The 22,659-nt window shown below is 42.2% G+C and overlaps 1 protein-coding gene across 2 annotated transcripts in view; it reads right to left on the bottom strand.

The window, feature by feature from the left end:
• Positions 1–22,659, bottom strand: part of LOC126198667 (juvenile hormone esterase-like) — a 178,754-nt gene that overhangs the window by 64,141 nt on the left and 91,954 nt on the right. For both annotated transcript variants that reach the window (XM_049935153.1, XM_049935152.1), the window contains exons 5-6: positions 13,543–13,728; positions 3,133–3,338 (exon numbers count right to left, since the gene is read on the bottom strand). In XM_049935153.1, the coding sequence (XP_049791110.1) occupies positions 3,133–3,338; positions 13,543–13,728 (392 nt within the window). The remainder of the gene's footprint in view (positions 1–3,132; positions 3,339–13,542; positions 13,729–22,659) is intronic.

Below are 22,659 nucleotides of genomic sequence, written 5' to 3'. Positions count from 1 at the left end.
GAAACTGCTGATAAAGCCGGCCGAGGGCGAACTTCGGAGCACATTTACACAATATCCGCGCCAGGCAGAGCTGTTAGGAGAGTTCACTCTGGTCGCGCGGCCATAGCTGGCCACCCAGGTCACCTGAGCTGTCAGTGTGCGATTACTTTGTGTGGAGAGCCTTCAAGTGTAGCTTGTACCGCAATAGCCGTCATAGTCTTCAAGAACCGCAGCAGAACCGCAGCAATTCCAGCAGGCCAGCTTCGATCGGCCTTCAGAAAATTGCTGACCAGGGCCCAGAAGTGCCAAGAGATGAATGGTGGTCACTTTCAACATCAGCTATAGTTAGGTTAGTACCGTATTTCTTTTTCTCTATTCTGTTTCTTTGTACCCTGGAACTCTGTTCTTCTTTCGTAGTAATCAGCAGGCTGTAACAATGCACCGATGCAAAATAGTTTCTTTTCCCAGGTTAAACCAGTCGCCCTATCGCAGGCGTTATTACGCATTCCTGTGCAAAGGGATGAATATGAAAACTGTAACGAGTTTTCAGGCTGCAATTGTTAAGAGCCTGTTGTGGTTTTCTTTGGTGTCTTTTGAGCTCATAATTTAACTGCAACCGGTGCTGTCCGAAGAGAAAGTGGGCTAAAGTTGCCGTGCCTCGGAGTCCTATGGCTTTGGACTGACTGCTCCTCAGTAGGTCTCCGACCTCAAAGAGAAAAGTCTGCTGAGAAGGGCGGTGGATAAGTCCTACCTGTGGGGACGTAGAAAGCAGATAATGCCTTCGAAGCTCAGAAGTACCCCATCCTGCTTTCGCGCCAACTGACACGAGGGCGGCCATGTTCCATGTCAAGGTTCGTTTCTGAAGAAGAGGAAATCCTTTACATTTTTAGCGGATTCTAACGGTTGTCGCCATTTTGAGGAAAACCGCAATTTCTCTCATGAAATTCTGGGGTACTGATCTCCAGTACCTGTCCTTCTGTCATTGCCACTTCTCTCTTCAATCTATCTCAGAAGCATTAATCTGCATATAAGTTACCCAGATACAGAAATAAAATTTCTGCCAAAGAAGCATCTACATGCAAAATGAGATTTTCACTCTGCAGTGGAGTGTGCGCTGATATGAAACTTCCTGGCAGATTAAAACTCTGTGCCGGACCGAGACTCGAACTCGGGACCTATGCATTTCGCAGGCAGGTGCTCTACCAACTGAGCCAACCAAGCACAACTCACAACCCGTCCTCACAGCTTTACTTCTGCCAGTACCTCGCCTCCTACCTTCCAAACTTCACAGAAGCTCTCCTGCGAACCTTGCAGAACTAGCACTCCTGAAAGAAGTCTGCTGAGAAGGGCAGTGGCTAAGTTCTACCTGTGGAGACGTAGAAAGCAGATAATGTCTTCTTGCCCGCAAAAGGCAAGGGTCCCGAGTTCGAGTCTCGGTAAGGCACACAGTTTTAATCTGCCGGGAAGTTTCAGGCATCTACATAGGGGTCTGTGTGTGTGTGAAGTGGCCTCGTGTGAGCTCTCATGTAGGCGTCTTCGCACACGGTGAGGCTGACTTGAGTTGTAGCGTCACAGACAGACTGAAGTTGACGACATAATTATGACAGCAATTGAAGTGAAATGGTGATAAATGGGAATGGACAATAAACAGACAAAGAAAATTCTTTCTTGGATTCCAAGAACTGAGAAAATACTGAGACAACCAGCTAATCGAAGGTCGGAACATGACATTAGAAAAATATGAGATAGATACGTGGGTATAAAAGAACTGGTGTCCCATCGATGATGAAGTTTTCAGAGATGGAACGCAAATTCGGATTTCGGAAGGAAATACAGGATCTGTCCCAAAAATTTCGAGAATAAAATTCTCATGTGAACGAGAAGGGCTACAGGGATGCAGTTTTCGGAGGTGACAGGTCTTGCCTAACGAATGCGACTTGGCTACGCCGCCTCTCGGCATTGACAAGAGTGAAGATCGCGCCTCAGTCGTAGTGTGTTATGATAACGCTTGGAGATTCGAATTGCAGTGATAAATCGAGCAGTGAACCGCTATAAAATTTTGCATTAAACTAAAAAAAATCTGGCTCTGAGACGGTGGTCGGGACCCGAAAGCCTTAGGGGAGTAACCCACTGCCAACCATGAATTCAAGAGTGGCGGAAGATGCTCCGGGTGGGCCGAGACATCGCCAAAAACGGGCGCTTCTGGTGTCCTTCAACGTTTCAAACGCACCAAAATGTGGAGAGAGTGGGGAAAATTTAGAATAGGAAGCGATACCAGAGCATAATAATAGTAGTAGGGGATTCTAGTCTGCTGAAGTCGAATGTTTACAGCATTTTGAGAGACGAGTTAAGGATGAGAAAAGAGTGGACAAAGATGATCCGAAATGTGCTGACCCATGAAGACAAGGGACGTGTAACGAGTTGTTGCAACACCGTGAAATTTTTTGGACAGGCTAGTGACAGACGACGAGACTTAGGTTTCAGAGTACAATCCCGAGTGAAAAAGATAAAGCAGTGAGTGCAACACGGAAAAATTCACCACGCATCAGGAAGACCCACATGCGCCAATCCAGAGTTGGCAATGCTTATTGTCTCTTTTTACTGTGGAGGTTTGTTCACAGCGAATTTGTGACTCAGAGACAAATAGTTAATGGTCAGTCTTATATTCAAGTCCTGCCTCGGTTGTGGGATAGGGGCAAACGCGTCAGGAAAGACATCACGAACAGCTGAATTTCGCATCACGACCCACCGCGCCACACTGCTCTAGTCGTGCAAGTTTCTCGCCAGGAACGGTATGGCAACGCTGTCTCAGCGCCGGACAGCCCTGATCTGACACCACCGGATTTCTTTCTGTTTCGGAGGACAAAGTCGTTGGAGGAAGTAAGAGAGACTTGGACTCACTGTCGTAAGGAGGAAACGGACGACGCCTGCCAACAAGTCTTTGCGAACTGGGTGAGGCGGTGGTAGCGATATGTAGATGCGGAAGGAATGTACTTCGAACCTGTATAACGTTTTGTAGATTAAGAATCAATAAATGCCTTTACAAAAAATTAAACCTCGAAACTTCTGGCACAGATCCTGTAAAGAGCTGCTATGTGCCAGCAAGAAGACGATAGCTGCGGCTTGGCTGCTGCTGGAAGCGGCTGTGCGCACCTTCAGTTGGTCCGTCGCGTCGACGAGGCGCGTGGCATCGACGGTCCTGAGGCAGGCGACCAGCTGCGAGCTGGAGCTGGAGTTGGAGGAGTCGTCGCAGCCGACGAGGGCGGCGTGCCGGCGCGCCAGGTCGGCCGGGTCCTCGGTGGGGAACGCCCACGCAGCCACCGAGTTGCCGCTCTCGCTGATGGCCCGGTGGAACAGTCCTGTACACACACACCACGAGACTGCTCGCCTTCTTGCAAGAATGTGACGGGATTCTTCCAAATTTGTGGAGAGGTCAGTGATATGGCGCGCGCCGCTAACCTGTGATCTTATTCAGAGCGCGCACTGTAATCGATTATAGTTCGCTGTCCTGGTGCAGGTGGCGCTCCGGTGGCGATTTGCTATGACGTCGCTGGCGTGTGTTTGCGGTGGCCGGCGGAAAGCGAGAGGGTAGTTGGTTTTCCGGGGACTGGACGGAACGTGAAGTTCGCTCTGCCTGACCTGCTAGTGACTAGCGCTAAGGTTGTTGTGCCTCGCAATATGAGGAGAGTGGTCTGGGGTGGAGGCGACTCGCCGCTGTGCTGGCCGTGCGGTGGTGATCAATTGGAGTCGGCGTACTTGTTCTTTCTGCCTGTCTGATGTGGAGGTCCGGTGGGGTCCTGTGATATTCTGGCCCGGAGACAACTAGTTGCTGAATTTTGGAGTCGTCTGCCAGGTTAGGTTGTGGACTCGGTTGGCTCTTCAGACTTTCCCATGGAAGCTCCAGCAGCGGTTTCTGAACTTTTCTGATATGGGACGGTGTTGTTGGAACTTTTTGCTGTGTGTGTGGCTCGTTACGATATTTGTTGGTACTAATTTATTTGCTCAACTGGAGTCCTGCCCGGAGTCGCGTTCATGTATGGTACATTTGGCAGTCGATGTGTTAGGTAAAGTCTGCCTAAGAAGGGCGGTTTTGTACAGTATGTACATTGTGAATTACTGCTGTTTGGTATATGTGGTCTTCTGGGACCTGAGCAACACGTCAGTTGGTTGTGTAAAAGCATTTAGTGGTATGTTCTGTATTTTTTTATTGTGTTATTATTAACTTGGTGGAATAGTCGCGTTTGGTGTCGTTAAGGCACTTATAAGGCTGTGGTGTGACTATTCATGTGCGCTTGGCTTTTATTGTTTCGTTTTAGGAAGCGAGAATTGTTTGAGATTTGTGTGTTGGCTTCCGGTACTTAAGAGCGCCCGAATTAACGGCGCTGTGGTTATTGTGTGCTGTCGGGATGTTATACTGTATTTTGAATTTTATCTTGTGTTGATATTATCCGTTGTGTGTTACAGAACATAACCAAGGTGCGTAAGTGATGGGCAGTTGTGGGAGGCATGTCGGGGAGCTCTCAGCGGTTTGTTTCGGGGACCGTTTCTAGTGGGAAGGCTCCGAAGTGTCGAGAGCTCGCTCGTCTGTGATTGCGTTGGGATTTGCCAGCGCCCTTTGGTTGTATCAAATTATTTTGTTATTATATTTATTGGTTGTGTGTTGCGCTTCTTTCATTTTATGGTGCCAAGCGCCATTATCTTAAAGTTTTTTGTATAAATCATTTTAAATTGTTATGCCAAGTTAACTTATTATTGGATTTTGTCTTTTGGATAAACTCTAAAAGCACTATTGTAAAAGGTTCCTGATTTTATGGTGGCAAGCTGCCGTTATTGTTTTTCAACGCTCACTCTGTAACCATTTGTTAAGTTTTGTAAGTTATATGAATTTGTTATTTAAAGGAGTTTAGTATTGGTAATTTAATAAATTGTGTACAGAGTCTGCTGTTTGGATATTATTGGATGGAAATCCTTGGATAGTTGTCCTATAAGAATGCACATTTCAGCCAGGTTGTGGTAATACGGTTGCTGTACCTGCACCGGCGTTGCGCTGCCGTCGACAGTTCACGTTACGTCAAGTTAGGTTGGTTTGAACGTAACAGCGATGCTGCAGCAGCAGCCTCTACACTTACAACAGCCTAAATGGTTTTCCATTGTACCTCATAAAAGTAAGCTGTTGGACAATATCAGTGCACATAAGAATTAGTTTTTGAGTGAATACTCAAAAGTCACAGTGACAACACATGAACAACCACGAAGTAACGCAGATACGTGGTCCAACACTCACATTAACGTGACGACCGCCAATGTTCGGCGTCAACGTGCAACAAACTCTCTCAGGCAGCAGTGGCAGCGCCAGCACCAGACGGTACAGAAGCGTGTTTGGGGGATGCGAAAAACTGTGCAGTCGTTGTTGCAATGCGGAAACAGAGCAATTTACGTAACGCCTAAAAGGGCACGGTCGTTGGCTTTCGGGCCAAGTGTGGAAGCATTTCCAAAAGTTTGTAAACTGTTTGCATACCGCCGTGGTCAAAATACGTCGGGCATGGCAAAATGGCGCTATCCAAATCCGCCTCCGAGGCAACTGTGATGCAGTAGGACCACAGATGAATGGGTGAACGGTAAGGGTTGGTGGTTATCGGCAGAACAACCGGTTCTTGGTTACATGTGGTTTTTTTCAACGCCAGTTTAACTAGACTGTCAAAACCACTCAGAATAACCGGTTTCTGAAATAAATGATTTTCCGTTTTTAATTCTTACTATTTTCTATAATAAACGTGGAAACCGAACAGAAGCTGAAACACTTTGACTTTCTCACTTTTAAGAAACATAGAATCAAACTATTAAATTAAATAGGCAAATAAAAGAAAACTTAATCCGTCCATCGTTCACTGCTTTTCTTGAAAAGTGGTAAGTGGTTGACTACTACAAAAAAAATCACGATATTCTCCTATTGATTCTAATTTTTTGAAACTCTGCTCAAGCATAACGTTGTAATCGGGGATCACACTACTACTAGGAAATTACGAATATTCAGTGTTAAAAGGCGAAAACTGAAGTTGAAGAACTCGAATTTTTCCGCTTTGAAGGACCATAAGCAGACGCGTGTTCTGCAGACACAGGCAGTAGATTGGCTGCTTTCTATTTTTATTTTAACTGCGAACGAACTGTTAAGTTTTAAGTTTTCTCCTTATATTATATCACGTGTTTGCTGTGGCTTTTCCATTTTTAATCTTTTAAAGCAAATGGAGAGTTGTACTTCAATAACCCCTCGACCGAGCTCGACGAACTGGGCACGGCTTCAACTGAAGTTGAAGAACTCGAATTTTTCCGCTTTGAAGGACCATAAGCAGACGCGTGTTCTGCAGACACAGGCAGTAGATTGGCTGCTTTCTATTTTTATTTTAACTGCGAACGAACTGTTAAGTTTTAAGTTTTCTCCTTATATTATATCACGTGTTTGCTGTGGCTTTTCCATTTTTAATCTTTTAAAGCAAATGGAGAGTTGTACTTCAATAACCCCTCGACCGAGCTCGACGAACTGGGCTCGGGAGCCATTGCTGCACTGTCGTGCTCGACGAACTGCGTTCGTGCAGCCGTGCTCTCTTGCCGGGCGTGCTCCTCGAATTCAGTTCGGCCGCCCGTTGGCGCTCTTGTATGTGCTCAAAGAAAGGCGTTCGGGCGTGCAGTCGACAGCCTACGAAATTCATTTTGACGTCTATATCAGCCGTTAGAGTCGCTCTTCACAGTGTAAAGTTCTTTTAACGGAGATCGTTCGCGGTCTTTTCAGTGAAACAATATATTCTGTGAGACAGTAGTTTTACAAGTGCAAACATGTCGAAGCGCTCATCTTCTTCATCTTTGCGTAATGAAGACATTGAACTATTATTAAACCAAAGCGATAATGAGTGGTCTAGTGACAGTTTTTCGAGCGGTGGAGATGGCAGTGATAACAATTTCAGTGATAGCGATACAGAAACGTCAAGTCTGCAAGAGGACGTCTCACAAGTGCTGACTGCCGACGCTAGTTCTCCAACATCTTGGTCAGTTAAATATAGTGCTCATAGGAGTAAGTCTCCTTTCAGAGGCACACCAGCAGTAAAAATTAGTTTCGACGATCCTCTAGGTCCATTAAACATTTTTACCTTCTTTCTTGGTGACAGCTTGTTAACAATTATATCAAGTGAAACAAAAAAAAAAAATGCCGAACAATTTAAAAGTTCATACGCAGACAAAATGAAACAACGATCTGGTGTGCACAACTGGCTACCTACAAATAATGGAGAGCTCTATTCGTTGTTTGCATTGCTATCTCTCCAAGGAACTGTGCAAAAATCGAATTCGAAATGTATTATCCGAGAAAACAAGTTGCTGAAACTCCAATTTTCCGAAAAATTATGTCTGAAAGTAGATCTAAAAAAAATGTTCAAATGTGTGTGAAATCTTATGGGACTTAACTCCTAAGGTCATCAGTCCCTAAGCTTAGACACTACTTAACCTAAATTATCCTAAGGACAAACACACACACCCATGCCCGAGGGAGGACTCGAACCTCCGCCAGGACCAGCCGCACAGTCCATGACTGGAGCGCCTTGACCGCTCGGCTAATCCCGCGCGGCAAAGTAGATCTAGTTTTCTCTTCAATGACAATACTTTGTATTCGCAAGACTGTGGAATTCCTTCCAAACTGTTCAAACTGAAACTTGTCATAGAACATTTACATGAAAAAAATTGAAGAGGTTTATACTCCGGAACAAGGATTTACAATTGATGAATCCCTCCTACTGTGGAAAGGGCGGCTTCCATTGAAACGTGCTCCTGTTGGAATTAAGTCATTTTGTCTGTGCGAAGCAAAAAGTGGCTCTTTGTGTCGCTTTATCATTTACACAGGAAAAGACTCAGTGTTTGAGCCACAACGTACTGAATAGCCTGTAGCGTCGAAAGTTGTTTTGTCGTTACTCGAAGGGTATTTTGGAAAGGTATATACGGTTTTTACCGACCAATTCTATTCAAGTCGCCAGCTGTTAGATCTTCTTGTTCTAAAAGCACTGACTGTATTGGAACGTTTATGGTGAACAGAAAAGAAATGCCAGCAGCTTTGAGGGAGGGAAAACTCGAGAAGGGTCAAGTTAAGACCTTTTATAGAGGAAAGTTGATGGCGATGCGATGGCGAGATAAAGGAGGTGTGTACACTCTATCCAGTATCTATAGTAACGAACTGAAAGAAACTGAGAAGAGGAGAACAGTAAAAACAAAGCCTGAAGTTATACTGAAATACAATGACAGAATGGGTGGCGTTGATTTGGCTGACCAGTACATTACAGATTATACTGCCACAAGAAACCGCCTGCGAAAATATTATATGAAGCAGTTTTGCCATTTCATGGGCGTGACAGCTCTCAATTCCTACCTTATATATAAGAAACTTGGTGGAAAATAGGGACGAATCGATTTTCAAATTCGTCTAATCGAAAGTGTACTGGAAAAATACAGTGCTCATGTTGTTTCGTCCTCTCTGCACAGTAAGGTTGGACGCCCCTGCCGACTTTCAGCCCCAACACGTTTGGTAGGCCGGTACTTTCCCAAACACATTCCAGCTACTGAAAACAAGAAACCGCCGACACGAAAATGCCGAGTGTGTTGCAGCCAACTGGATGACAACGGGAAAAAATAACAAGAGAAACGCGTGTGTATTGTGAAGAGTGCGATATTGGATTGTGTTCAATACCATGCTATGAGCTATACTAAAACTCCCCGCCTGAGCAGCGCTGCAGCAGCCGACAGTAGGCCGTCACTGGGCGCTTTTCGCTACAACAAACAGCACTGTCGAGGGGTTAATAATGATGCCGTTGTGTAATGCGACTCATGCCCGACGACGACATACCACGTACAAGGGCACCATCTAATAGACCACCCCACATGCTAACAGGTGTGTATGTTGCTCGATTCAGTTGGCGTTGTTATTAAAATAACACTGGTCGCTTTCCCAATTTTCTACAATAGCGCAATATTTCAAAGCAATGCAAATATTACCAATCCAAACCACCCGTTCTTTAAAAAAGGATTGTTTAAAAACAAAGAAAATCTTTACTACTGCTGCCGTCGCTAACTGTATTATGGCTTTTTACCCGATTGTTAATAAAGAATGAAAATCTAACAAAGAGAGGTCCTTGGTGGTGTGATCCACTTTTTGAAACTCTCTGTGCGGTGATGTAGGTAAAGATCACAGGTACCACACCTTGCAGCCATTCTAATAGTTGACGAAAATAATCAGAATTTTGCATAATGCTTAATAACATTAAAAGAAGGTGAGTTAAACAGTCTAGATATGTGGTTTAATGGAGAGGACAATAACTTCACATGTTAGAGTTTTTTGGGTTCAAATACTTGTCAGATACAGTAAATTAAAAAAAAAATTCATCGAAATGACCTCGATCATTATTTTTATTCAGTTAATTGATTTAAATGTAAATTTTTATTTCTATTTCTTTGTCACATTATTTTATTACCATATGAACTATTTTTATTTGTTTTATTTTTCCTTTATATCATTCTTTTTTCCAGTCTGAATTTCTGTAAATATTAATTCAATATAATTATGTATTGTAATATCTGATTATTTGAAAGTGCCGATCAATCAGTTAAAAAACAAAACACCAAATAATATATTTATATTGACTGAGCAGCGGTGTGAAAAACGTATTTTTCGTTATCAGATGTACAGTTTTCTTTTTTTGAATGGTAATCGTCATACAAAAATTTGAAACATAACCGATACATTAAAAACACAACCAAATACGTATTGCACTAGGAACAATATAACGCAGACGAAGATTTAATCGAAAGAAGGGTTTACAAGTATAACTAAATTCAAAACAAAATGAGAAATAGATATAATGAACGCAATAATGTGGACGAAAAAACAGGGTGATAAAACAAAAGAAGCTGAGTCGCAATTAATACACAAAATTAATTAGAAAGGCATGAACAAGGATTTAAGTGGAAAATAAGAGATAGGAAGAAAAATGAGAGCAAATGAAGAATTTGATATTATGATTAAAATCACGTGACAAAGGAATGGAAATAAAAAAATTACATTTAAATCACGACGATCAAAGTCATTTCCATAAAGATATAAAATTAAAAAAGGATTACTGCAATTGACAATATCTGAACCCACACCCTCTTGCACAGGAAGCTATAATCCTATTCATTACACCACGCAACCAAACTACTTAAATTAGTTTTTTTAATAGTAATGATTGCCACACAAAATTCGAAATTCTTTTTCCGTCAGTTGCTCGCAAACGAGGACCCATCAGGGTGAATGGCTGCAGTGTGTGTTAGCACGGCTCTTAACCTACATAACGATATAGTCGATCCCACCGCTGGGGACACATCGGTAACAGGATGAGGCTGCTTTTCCTTCTTTCCAGAGGTCTCTAGAATACATTATTTGGTCCAAACGGATCGGAATCGTTACGGCTCACATGAATCTCTTTCAAGTTTTGCAATAACCCTCGATTACTTTTTGATCTAAAACTCTATCGGAAGGAATTCATGGCTGTCCATGTATACTTAGGTATTCTTTCTTTTGCTCGTAAAACCCGCTAGTTCTCTACAGCATCTCCAGTGCCTGGCTCTTTAGTGGCAAACCTAGATGCAAAGGATTGTCGTTAAGCAAACGACGTCTTTTAGGTGGTATTTTTCATTGTTGCAAACTCCTACACCGTGTACTCCATGAAGTCACAGCTCTGATACAAAGACCAGTGATAATTTACAAGAATCTCATTAAAGGTTTTACATGAGCTTTGCTATTTGGGAAAGTAAATAACTAACGGTCGCCAATGTAGCGAGGATATACAATCCACAGTGACAGTAGCAGGGAGAGAATTTCGGAAAAAGATAAATTTATTAACATTGAATATAAATTTTAATGTTAACAAGTCTCTTCCGTCGGTATTTGTCTGCAATACAGCGTAGTACAGAAGTGAAACACTAATGATAAACTGTTCAGACAAGAAGAGAATAGAAGCTTTTGAAACGTAGTACTCCAGAAGAATGTCCAAAATTAAATTAGTAGATCAAATAACTAACGAGAAGGTATACTGAATAGAACTGAGTAAAAAGAAATTTTTATTACAACTTGACTAAAACAAGGGATAGGTTAATGGGAAATGTCCCTGGCATCAAGGAATCAGAAATTTTTTATTGGAGGCAAATAGGGAGGATAAAAATTGTAGAATGAGACAAGGCTCGAATACATTCAGCAGGCTCCAATGGATGTGGGTTGCATTATTTACGCAGACAATAAGAGGCTTGCACAGAATATAGTAGCGTCGAGAGCTGCATCAAATCATCTTTTGACTGAAAAGCCATCTTGCCTTAGGAAAAGCGTTCATTACATAATTCAGAATCGCTCTGTTTAGCATTGTGCGACGGCAGAAAATAGGGAGACGCAACAGTGGGCACAGCAGAAAGAAACCTAGGCGTAGGACATTGCCACAGGTCCAGTCTGTACATGTAATTTTTAAAATTCTCGATAAAGGTGGGCGGGTGCCAGCGAGTGTCTTAGAGGGACACTTCGCCGTTTATTCGCGCATGTCTCGACGTCACATCCCTCGGTGATCACGCGACAGGAGGAAACAAAATAGGATCGCTGAAAAAGCATAAGAACCCTTTGCTGCTTTGGACCACGTTTGCCGGCCGATGTGGCCGTGCGGTTAAAGGCGCTGCAGTCTGGAACCGCAAGACCGCTACGGTCGCAGGTTCGAATCCTGCCTCGGGCATGGATGTTTGTGATGTCCTTAGGTTAGTTAGGTTTAACTAGTTCTAAGTTCTAGGGGACTAATAACCCCAGCAGTTGAGTCCCATAGTGCTCAGAGCCATTTGAACCATTTTTGGACCACGTTTAAATTCCGTCGAGTGGTGTTGAATGGTGCCCAGTGGTTCCAACCTGTACACATAGGACAAACTGAGGCCGCGCTGCGCTCCAAAGGTGTCAGACAATGTCCATAAACTTACCATGTGTTCTGCCTCACGGCAGGTCTGGTCATGGGGGAAGCCTCATCAGAGAGGTCCACCGCATAAGCGTCTAGGGAAGTGATTCCAGTGAAGGTTTCCCGTTGCCTTCCACTGATGATGATGAAATGATCACAACACCCAGTCCCTGAGCGGAGAAAATCTCCGACCCAGCCGGGAATAGAACCCAGGCCCTTTTGCGTAACAGACCGCCGCGCTGACCACTCAGCTATCGGAGCGGAATGTCCTTAATGAAGGATTGAAACGTCCGAGTGTTACAGCAGTCTTAAAGGTTGCCAAGGACTACTTCCTGTCGCTCGTCGCACTGCAGACTGTCGTGTCCGACCGCGAAATGTATGGGAATCAACACCCAAGGGGCAAAAGGTGCTTTCATGGCGGTCCTGCGGCCTTTTCGTGCCGATTCTGAGTGGCGTTGCAACTGGAATGTTTTTCTCGGCCACTCATAATAAAAACCGTGTGATTACAACGCCGTGCATCGCGGTTCTAAACTCCATCGCAGACATAGTTTCAAACCTGAGACTTTTCCTGACTGACGCCCCCCACAAAATTACCAATGGAGGAAGGTTACTCGCTTACAATATTTTCGCTGTTCGTGCAGTAAAACTGCCTCATCAAGCGTGATGTTTTAATGTATTACTTCTTTACTAGTTACTGTATATGCAACAGATTCTGCAATCACTGTTCACGTGTACCGTTGAACGTAGCAGCAAAAATATGTCAATGTGTGACACATGGTTCAGGAGAGATGACGTCATGAACATTGAGTTGTGTGAAAAAGAAACTGCAGGGTGAAATTGGCTAGAGATACTGGTGAAATATGCCAAATATGTGTGAAGTACGTTAAATATGGCTGAAATATATGTGAAAGCTGTGAACCCGGGTAAAGCTGCACGTAAAAAGCAACTCCTAAACTCCTGGATCGATTTTAACAAAACCTGGCACACATGATACCCACTAGTTGGAAATAAATGCTGTGGGGGTAAGGACCACCAACTTCCTAGTGCGATGGGGATGACAAAACGGTGATGGAGGAAGGTGGGGAGGACGAGACTGATAGAGAGGGGAAGGAGCAGATGGACATAGATAGGGGGAGAACGAGATGAAGAGTGAGATGGGGAGGAGGATATTGTCAGGGAAAGGGAAGGGAAGAAGGTGAACAGTGGCTCCTCCAAAGCATATTTTCGAAGCCCGGTGAATAACACACTCGTAGACATTCTCACAATAACTCAATGACATTGATATATCTGAATGCAAATGGGATGGATGCCCCTATACATCCTGTAAGTATCGATGGTACAGAGTAAACGGCGCTTGAAATAACATTCTTGTACCTTTTTTGTAGTGACAATGGCAGTTTTTTGTGAGGATTTGCAGGCTACACTCGTGATCGAACAACTGCCGAAACGCACTCAGCACATTCTGTCAATCTTTCCTAGCTTACTGCCTTAATTTATGCAGCGGACGACTTTCCGCCTGCAGCGTCGTCTCTTAACAAGCATGCAGTGCGGAGTGCAGGGTGCTTACCGGCCGACATGGGCGACAGCATGTGGAGATGCACAGAGCCCCCGCCCGCGCTCTGTCCGAAGATGGTGACGGCGCTGGGGTCCCCGCCGAAGGCGGCCACGTGGTCGCGCACCCAGCGCAGGGCCGCCACCTGGTCCTTCATGGCGGCGTTGCCCGGCGCCTCCTCGTCGTCCACGCTCAGGAAGCCTGCTTACGTGCAACACAGTACGTGAAATCGCAGCACAGAGTAAGCTCACACTTCTAATTGGTTAGTTGTATGGTTAAATGTTCTCCCTCTCATCAGAGAAGAACTTTACTTTTAATCTATAAACATATTTTGAGAATAATATATGTGGAAGCAGTATTGATGAAGAAGAGAAATAAAAAGAGAAAAATAAGCAGGTAGGGAAAGTGAAAGATGGAGAAACGGAAAGCTTATAAAAATGTTCCATAAAGAACACACCTTTTAAAATGCCCGCCGTTTTTCTTCTAGTAATTTGGCAGCTTTGAACGGTGCACTGTTTTCATCTACTTTCTTTGTGGTTAGTAATAGAGCGCTTCACGATGTAACAGCGTATAACTTATTACAAATGAGGTGAATGTTGTACAGAGACTGATTACAAAGTCTGTGGAATGTTTGGTCAACGTAGATAGTGTCGGAAGTTCCATGCGGCTTTTCGCGGATGATGCTGTAATATACAGAGAAGTTGCAGCATTAGAAAATTGCACCGAAATGCAGGAAGATCTGCAGCGGATAGGCACTGGGTGCAGGGAGTCGCAACTGACCCTTAACATAGACAAATGTAATATATTGCGAATACATAGAAAGAAGGATCCTTTATTGTATGATTATATTATAGCGGAACAAACACTGGTAGCAGTTACTTCTGTAAAATATCCGGGAATATCCGTACGGAACGATTTGAAGTGGGATGATCATATAAAATTAATTGTTGGTAAGGCGGGTGCCAGGTTGAGATTCATTGGGAGAGTCCTTAGAAAATGTAGTCCATCAACAAAGGAGGTGGCTTACAAAACACTCGTTCGACCTATACTTGAGTATTGCTCATCAGTGTGGGATCCGTACCAGGTCGGGTTGACGGAAAAGATAGAGAAGATCCAAAGAAGAGCGGCGCGTTTCGTCTCAGGGTTATTTGGTAAGCGTGATAGCGTTACGGAGATGTTTAGCAAACTCAAGTGGCAGACTCTGCAAGAGAGGCGCTCTGCATCGCGGTGTAGCTTACTCGCCAGGTTTCGAGAGGGTGCGTTTTCTGAATGAGGTGTCGAATATATTGCTTCCCCCCTACTTATACCTCCCGAGGAGATCACGAATGTAAAATTAGAGAGATTCGAGCGCGCACGGAGGCTTTCAGACAGTCGTTCTTCCCGCGAACCATACGCGACTCGAGCAGAAAAGGGAGGTAATGACAGTGGCACATAAAGTGCCCTCCACCACACACCGTTGGGTGGCTTGCGGAGGATAAATGTAGATGTAGATGAATGCACCTGTAGCATATCGACCGTATTCGGTCAAAAAGTATGCCAGAGCGGAACTGGGCTGCAAGAGACCAGCGACAGGCATTCCAGGCTGTTATGCAATCCGAAGCAAAACACGGCCGAAAGGTGTCGTGAAGCAGCGCCAGCTGCGCACAGTGCAGTAGTAGCCGACGCTGCAATACACCGGCCGAAGAATGAAAGCCTTCCGTCATCTGCCAATGCTGAAGTGTTTAGAGTACATGTCTTAAGCCCTAAACGATGGTAGTCGTGTGTAAGTACTCGGTCGTTCGTGTACTAAAATATTATCTCGGTATCACAGCCTGCGCCACGAGCCTGTGGCACCCCGAGCGACATCCTGGATGCAGTACGGGATCCGCTGTTGGACCACAGGACAAGGCAGCTTGCCCCGAGTCACGAGAAAGCTGCCGCTGGAGGACTGGAGGAGAGAGCCGCCCGCTCGCTGGAGGGAGATTACGGAATTGTCAGCTGAGCTGCGGCCACAGCCGGAGATGTCACTGACAGCGGGATTCGAGTGACGCCACGCCTGTCCCCGCTCTCTGTGCTGTCAGCAATGCCGGACGTCTATTGCATCGCATGAGGGGCAGCTAGACGCCTCCACCAAGCTGCTCCTGAGAACTACGGCCGACGGCCTCAATAAAGAAGTTAACTGCACCTACGGTCGTCTTGACATCTCATTTCACTCAGGTGACAATCCATGGGTCATCTAACAGACTGTCATACTGTGATAGATTGACTCCTAAATTTGAGAAAACCGATTCGTTTGTGTACACTAAACACTTGGGCGTCCTCGTGTCAGCCGTTCTGCAGAAAATATCGCTATAGCGAATGATAATGTGTAAGTAGGCTTTTATGGTTTTCTTATTGGCAACGTTACGTAGCGCTCTGTATGAAAATCATTGGCTGTGCTGTGTGCAGTCTGTGGCTAGTTTGCATTGTTGTGTGCCATTGTAGTGTTGGGCAGCTGGATGTGAACAGCGCGTAGCGTTGCGCAGTTGCAGGTGAGCCGCCAGCAGTGGTGGATGTGGGGAGAGAGATGGCGGAGTTTTGAAATTTGTAAGACTGGATGTCATGAACTGCTATATACATTATGACTTTTGAACACTATTGAGGTAAATACATTGTTTGTTCTCTATCAAAATCTTTCATTTGCTAACAATGCCTATCAGTAGTTAGTGCCTTCAGGCAGTAGTGGCGCTCGCTGTATTGCAGTAGTTCGAGTAACGAAGATTTTTGTGAGGTAAGTGATTTGTGAAAGGTGTAGGTTAATGTTAGTCAGGGCCATTCTTTTGTAGGGTGTATTGAAAGTCAGATTGCGTTTCGCTAAAACAATATCGTGTGTCAGTTTAAACACAGCCATGTATAATTTTTCTAAGGGGACGTTTCATATGTCGACCCTTAGCCGAGGATACCTCACCGGAATCTTCTGATTTTTTTCTTGTAGTTTGTGTAATTAATGTAGCTATTGTTTATTGCTAGCGCGTAATCATAAAGAGAATTTCCTTTGTAGTTGTAGTTTCTCATTGTTGTACAGTAAAACAGTTGTGGCATGCATGTAGATTTGCAGCAAGTATTTTGCAGCTGCGCTTGCAATTAACGAGATATTATTTTCAGTGCTATGTTAACGTGTTCTCTTATTTTTGCTCTGCAAATTGTGCTTTTCTCTGTTATCGTGTGAAATATTGTGACAATAATGGCGTGTGAAAAACGTAATACTAGGCTCCAAAGTAAACTGAGAAATGACAGTGAAGACGAAAGCAGTGTGTTAGCGCCACCGAGTAATGAATTAACTAATGTTCAAAGTAGTAATTTGGTAATTGTGTATAGGGAAAAGGAACGGGCTGCAAATAATGGTGTAGACAGTAAAACAATTATTGAACTGGGAAGCATTATCGATCGATCGGTCGGCAACAGCTCGCCTCAGGATTCCGAAATGACAGGTCACAATCTTGCAAATACTGTAGATTCAGGTTTTGCGTCCTCACCGTTTTTTTCAAATAAGTCAAGTCACATTTTCTGCTTTTCAAAATGCGAATATTGCCGGTTCAAATGCACTGCCGAATAGCACCGAGGAACATGTTTCAGACACCAGTGCATTGTTATTACAGTTAATGCAACAAATGGGACAAAGGCTACAAAAGTTAGACACAACGCTTGAACAAAATCAGAGACAAACACAGCAAAACTTCAAAAGTTAGACACCACACTTGAACAAACACGTGAAGATTTAACTACTGAGTTACATAACATTGAATCGAAATGTCGAAAAGTCTGTAATGACGTAAAAACACAAATTTGTGAGCATTTCCAACCTATTTCTTCGCGTCATGAAAATGCACTACAGAATCACGAAGCAGCCATACAAGAACTGCAAACTATTGTTCATGAAAATCACGACAAGCTAAAATTGACTCAGTTGCATCTACCGATTCGGTTACGCAGAAAAACACACAGAGGAAATAATTTCACTATCGGATAAAGTAGCCGAACTTTCAGATCAGTTCACTAACTTATCTACAAAGGTAGATGATGATCTGAATGACACAAGACCTGTAGCCTTCACGGACACTGAAGAGTATGAACAAATTAGAAAATTCAAACAAAATCAAAATCAAATCAATACACAGTACAAAAGAGAAATCCGGGAAGTACAAGATCAGTTGGCACAAGTAATACAAGAATTACATATTTCAGAGGACACTCGCGCTCCAGTACAGGAAGAGGGACATAGAAATACGGAACAACCACAAAATAATAACACAGGACATTTCGGAAATTATGAAAGAAATTGGCAAGGTGCACCGAATTTTGAAATGGAACCGCCGAAACGACGTAACAATGAGCGATGTGCGACTCGCCGGCACGATGATTTTGACTATAAGCTGTTCATTATTGCACGTAAATTCAAAACATTTAAGAATTCTGGCAACGACATTCATCCACAAGCATGGCTTCATCAATTCTCTCATTGTTTTACTCCCAACTGGTCATTGCAGCACAGGTTAGAATTTATGTGTGGCTACTTGGAGAATGAACCAGCTGTAAGAATGCGATCGGTCATTTACGATTGTCACAGTAAAGGAGAATTTTATCATGCCTTCCTCTCAGCGTATTGGTCTCAAGCTACACAAGACCGAGTAAAACATAGCATCATAATAATGAAACGTTTCGAACAATCTGAATTTTCCAGTCTTGTGAAATATTTTGAAGACATGTTGCACAAGAATCAGTACCTGTCAAACCCATACAGCCCCTCAGAACTCATCCGCATTTGTTTAATCAAATTGCCTGAACATTTACGACATATTATTTTGGCAGGACGTTGCAAAGACGACATTAAAGCTTTTCAGGGACTATTACAAGAATTAGAAATTGACACTGACAATCGCGGAACGCGAAAACAGGAACACAACAATTACAGAACACATTCGTCACAATTCCGCGATGAACGAAATTATAGCTGGACACGACAAGGCTATTCTTACAACGCAAATCGTGAACAAAACAGACACCACCCATATGACAACCACTGGCAGAGCAATAGTTACAGAAAAAGATCGCATTTCCGTAGTAATGAATATGACAGAGACAATCATAGAAACAGACAATATGACAACCAGAACTATTATTATCTCGGGAGACAGGATAACTTTAGACGCAACAGTCCAGCGCGCAGTTACGATTCAGGGAGAATTTCTCCACCACGTGACCGACAAGAATTAAATTATGGAATCTACCGACATGACGACAGACAATACAATCGTAACGACAGACCTGAACTGCATCAGAACTGGCGGGATTCAGACAGGGCTGGGCCCTCTCGGCAAGGTGAATTTGTAGAAATTAGGTCTCCTAATCCCAATAACGACGCACGCCAGCAAAGAGATAGCAGACAATGATTCGCACCGCAGGCAGCCACGTGCGCTGGCTGGCTCAGAGAAAAATAACATAGACGCTAACCTTGAGAAAAATTCCAGTATTCTTTACCGACGTATACCGCATGATAATTGCGTTCAAGTTGAAACTCTGAGTACTATGAAGAATAAAGGATTGTACCACACTTCACATGTAAAACCGCTTATTGAGAGATAATCTGCTTTTTAACTTTGTCACTGCCATAAAATTTTTCACTTCGTGCTACTAGTACAATTTGTCACACTGAGAAACTGTTAACATGCAACAATGTTTTGAAGTTAACTATCCAGTCTAGAACCAGTAGAACTTATTTAAACAGAAATTACGAATGCATTGTTATAGTGAACAGACGACACAATGTTGTTATTTGTACATTCTTGTTTGTTAGTTGCACAATTACGTAACGACTACCAGGCTTACATACTTAGAACATATACTGCTAATGAGATTTTAATGCAACGTTTTGGCTTACTCGAAAATACATTATGGATTTAAAGTACTTTCTGAGAGATACCAGATGACACAGTGGTTAGTTTATTTGATAGCTACATGATTATATCACGACGCTACTAATGTGTGACACTATTTACATTGTTGCTTTTGCGGTGTATCTGTTTTATACAGTTTTTATGTATTATTCTGGAAAGTAAAACATGTTTTAGTAGTAACTTTTGTGGTATAGCTACAATGAGACAGCCTTTTTCCTAGCACAACAATACGTTACATTATAGTACTTTCTTGATCACAGTAATGTACGTAATAACTACGATATCTATACGCAAAGCATTTCACTTTTGTTTATTACAAGGTGAGTACATTGACTTCAGCAGAACTTTGCTTACAGAGGACGATAACTATGACAGTCCACAGAATTATCTTACAGCAAGACGCACATTTAGTGATACAGGACACGCATTTGAGTGATTAATTTTGTACTTAAACAATTTATTTTTCAAGATTTTTAAATTACAAAGAAAGTTTTCCCTGATACATTTCATTCCATTGCTGTGATCTGTAACACCTGAGGGTATAATTACATTAATCCTCAGGGGGGTACACGCTTACTTTGTGTACCATGTGTGTGGCAAGCACAAGGAGCCCTAGCTAATATGGTATTTGCTTATGCAACTTTACACATCGGTACCATATTTCTCTAACACACAAATTACACAGCTATCTGATTATTTAACAGAGAAACAAACATTTTTTTTTACTACATCAGTGACAGATGTTTACGCAATTACACAGTTGGATAACTTCACACTTATGAAATTATATTTTGTCTGTACTTTGTGAACTGTTCATATTTTTTCGGAACCATTGTGATACTATGAGAGCTCTGAATGATGTATTTGGTATGGGATCATGATTTTTAAAGTACGTTTTTAGGTAGATGACACTATTGAAATGAGCAGAGAATTTTTTTTTAGGTTTTGAAATTATTGGAGGAAGCTACAACGTTTTTGAGAATTGACTGAGATGTTATGATATTATTACGACGACGATGTGTATTATGCTGTTGAGGTATGTTTATGATCAATAAGATGATGCTACCGTATATGAGGAATTTGATTATGCTACATATTTCTTATGATGAAATATTGAAGAAGTGTCGACGAATATGTATATGTATAATAAGGTAACGAATAATGAGTAGTGGTTAGGGACTCTGATTTGTGGAAAAAGGATGTTGGAAACCAAGAATCGTACTTTCAGAATTATGAAATGTATGTATATGTGTAAATGTGTCACAACGCCGATGAAAATTTTTTGGACACTGTTATATTTATAGGATTTTCTTTCTACACATTTGTAACGCAAATTCTCGACCTGTGAAATTTTTTATATGAGACTGTCACTGTGGTGCAAACTGGTGTCGTAAATATTTCGGTAAGAAAGTTAAGTGCCCTTCACGTGGTGCATCGTGGGCACCCAGCTGCGCGACAGTCGCCTGGTAAAAAGTCATTAGTGTGTGCCTTTCAGAGGCACAGGTGGAGAAAAAAGGAGGCCATTATCCTCGCTATTGACATTTCTTTGTAGCAAGCATCGCAAATACAACACGCTCAAACTTGAAAACATATGATTACACTGGGGAGCTCTTAATTTATGATATTTTCTAAAATGCCTAATGAAATTATGAGAAACATTTTACATCTATTGTCTTTCTAGTTGAGAGATTGCTTATTTTGTTTAATATCTGGTTTTCAGCTGTGTTGCAGCATTGGCTTTATAAAATAAAATTAAGTGCATTTGCTAATGTGAACACTTTCTGCCAACAGATCTATTAAATAATAATTTTATGATCCATATTCTTCGAAAAAGGAGCACTTGGAATGGATAGAACAATAAGAAGGGATTAATAACAGTAACTGCATCCATAATTTTCTTTTCAAGTACTTGGTAATTTTTTTGGTAGAGTAAGTTATCGTGATGCATCACACTAGTGTTAAGATGTGACATAGGTATTAAACATGGCCATTTTTACTGTAATATTTTTTCTGCTTGAGCTTTGTCATGTTTAGATATAAGTTATTGCATTTGCTGCTGCTGTTTGCCAGGCATAGTGCTACTAAATTTCACTTTGTATTACTCTGTGAAGCCAGTTTTACTACTGATTTATTTGCTGCACATTGGCTCATATTAGTGATAATGTTGCATTTGCTCTCCAAATTTAGATTTACTGCTGCTTGCTTTGCCAATTTCCATTTTTTTTGTCATTGCTGTTTGTGTTAATTGTTTTGTGCTGTTGCATTGCCTCGTCCCTTAGTTTAGCATCTGAGCTCAGTAGATTTAAGTTAGCTTAAGATGGGGTAGGCTATATGTGAGAACGAGTTGTGATGAATTGGAAGAAATGTATTGAGAATCTATAAGAAAATGGTTTGGCCAAAGAAATAATTTTGAAAGAGGATGTGAACAGAATACAGAAAGCATGCTTGGATAGGATTTTTTTTTTTGGTTGAAACAAATGTTGAAATAAGAGGAAAGATCTACAGAATGAAGTTTTGGGTTGGACTGCAGTACCAAATGTCCCACTGAAAACAAACCCTGTTCTAAATTTTTGTGTTATTACACTGTGTGAATTTGTGTTTTTCCTGTCTGTATGTGTTTATCTAATAAGAGATATGTTGTAGAATTTTTCTGATAATATGTTATCTACTTTGTAAAGATGTTTAGACATTATTTATTCTGTTTTGTTTCAATGCTCATACGGGAAATTAGTGTTTTGAAAACTATTCTCATTATTTTATATATTTACTTATGTCATAATTCCTGTAACACTGATGTATATGTATATTTCTATTCTTTTGTAAAGCCTGTATTACTACAAATGTTATCTGTATTGTTATGTTCTTTAATGATGTATTTTGTACCTTTGTTATTGTATTCTCATGTTATAATATTGTAATTGACACCAGTTCATCAAATTAAGTAACTTGTAAGCATTCATTTCGCTGCACATTTTTCTGTTGGTCATAATACATGCACAGTATGTGAGAAGTTGGGACTGTTAGTGCATGCATGTGTGTTGATAATTCAGCAAGGGACTGGATAACAGCATTGCTGGTTCTAAGGACATTCCAAAAAAAAGTTTTTTGTGAGTGCACAAGTGGTGGTTTATGGACTTGCTATATTCTCCGCAAGACTCTTCGCTGGTGATTGTGCACCTGCACAGTCGCAACAGATGGTTGCTGGCCATCTCTACAAGGA

This window comes from Schistocerca nitens, chromosome 8, assembly GCF_023898315.1.
Source record: "Schistocerca nitens isolate TAMUIC-IGC-003100 chromosome 8, iqSchNite1.1, whole genome shotgun sequence".
Classification (NCBI taxonomy): Eukaryota; Metazoa; Arthropoda; class Insecta; order Orthoptera; family Acrididae; genus Schistocerca; species Schistocerca nitens.
Note: the sequence above shows the minus strand (reverse complement) of the source record. Positions and strands in the feature narration are given on the sequence as shown.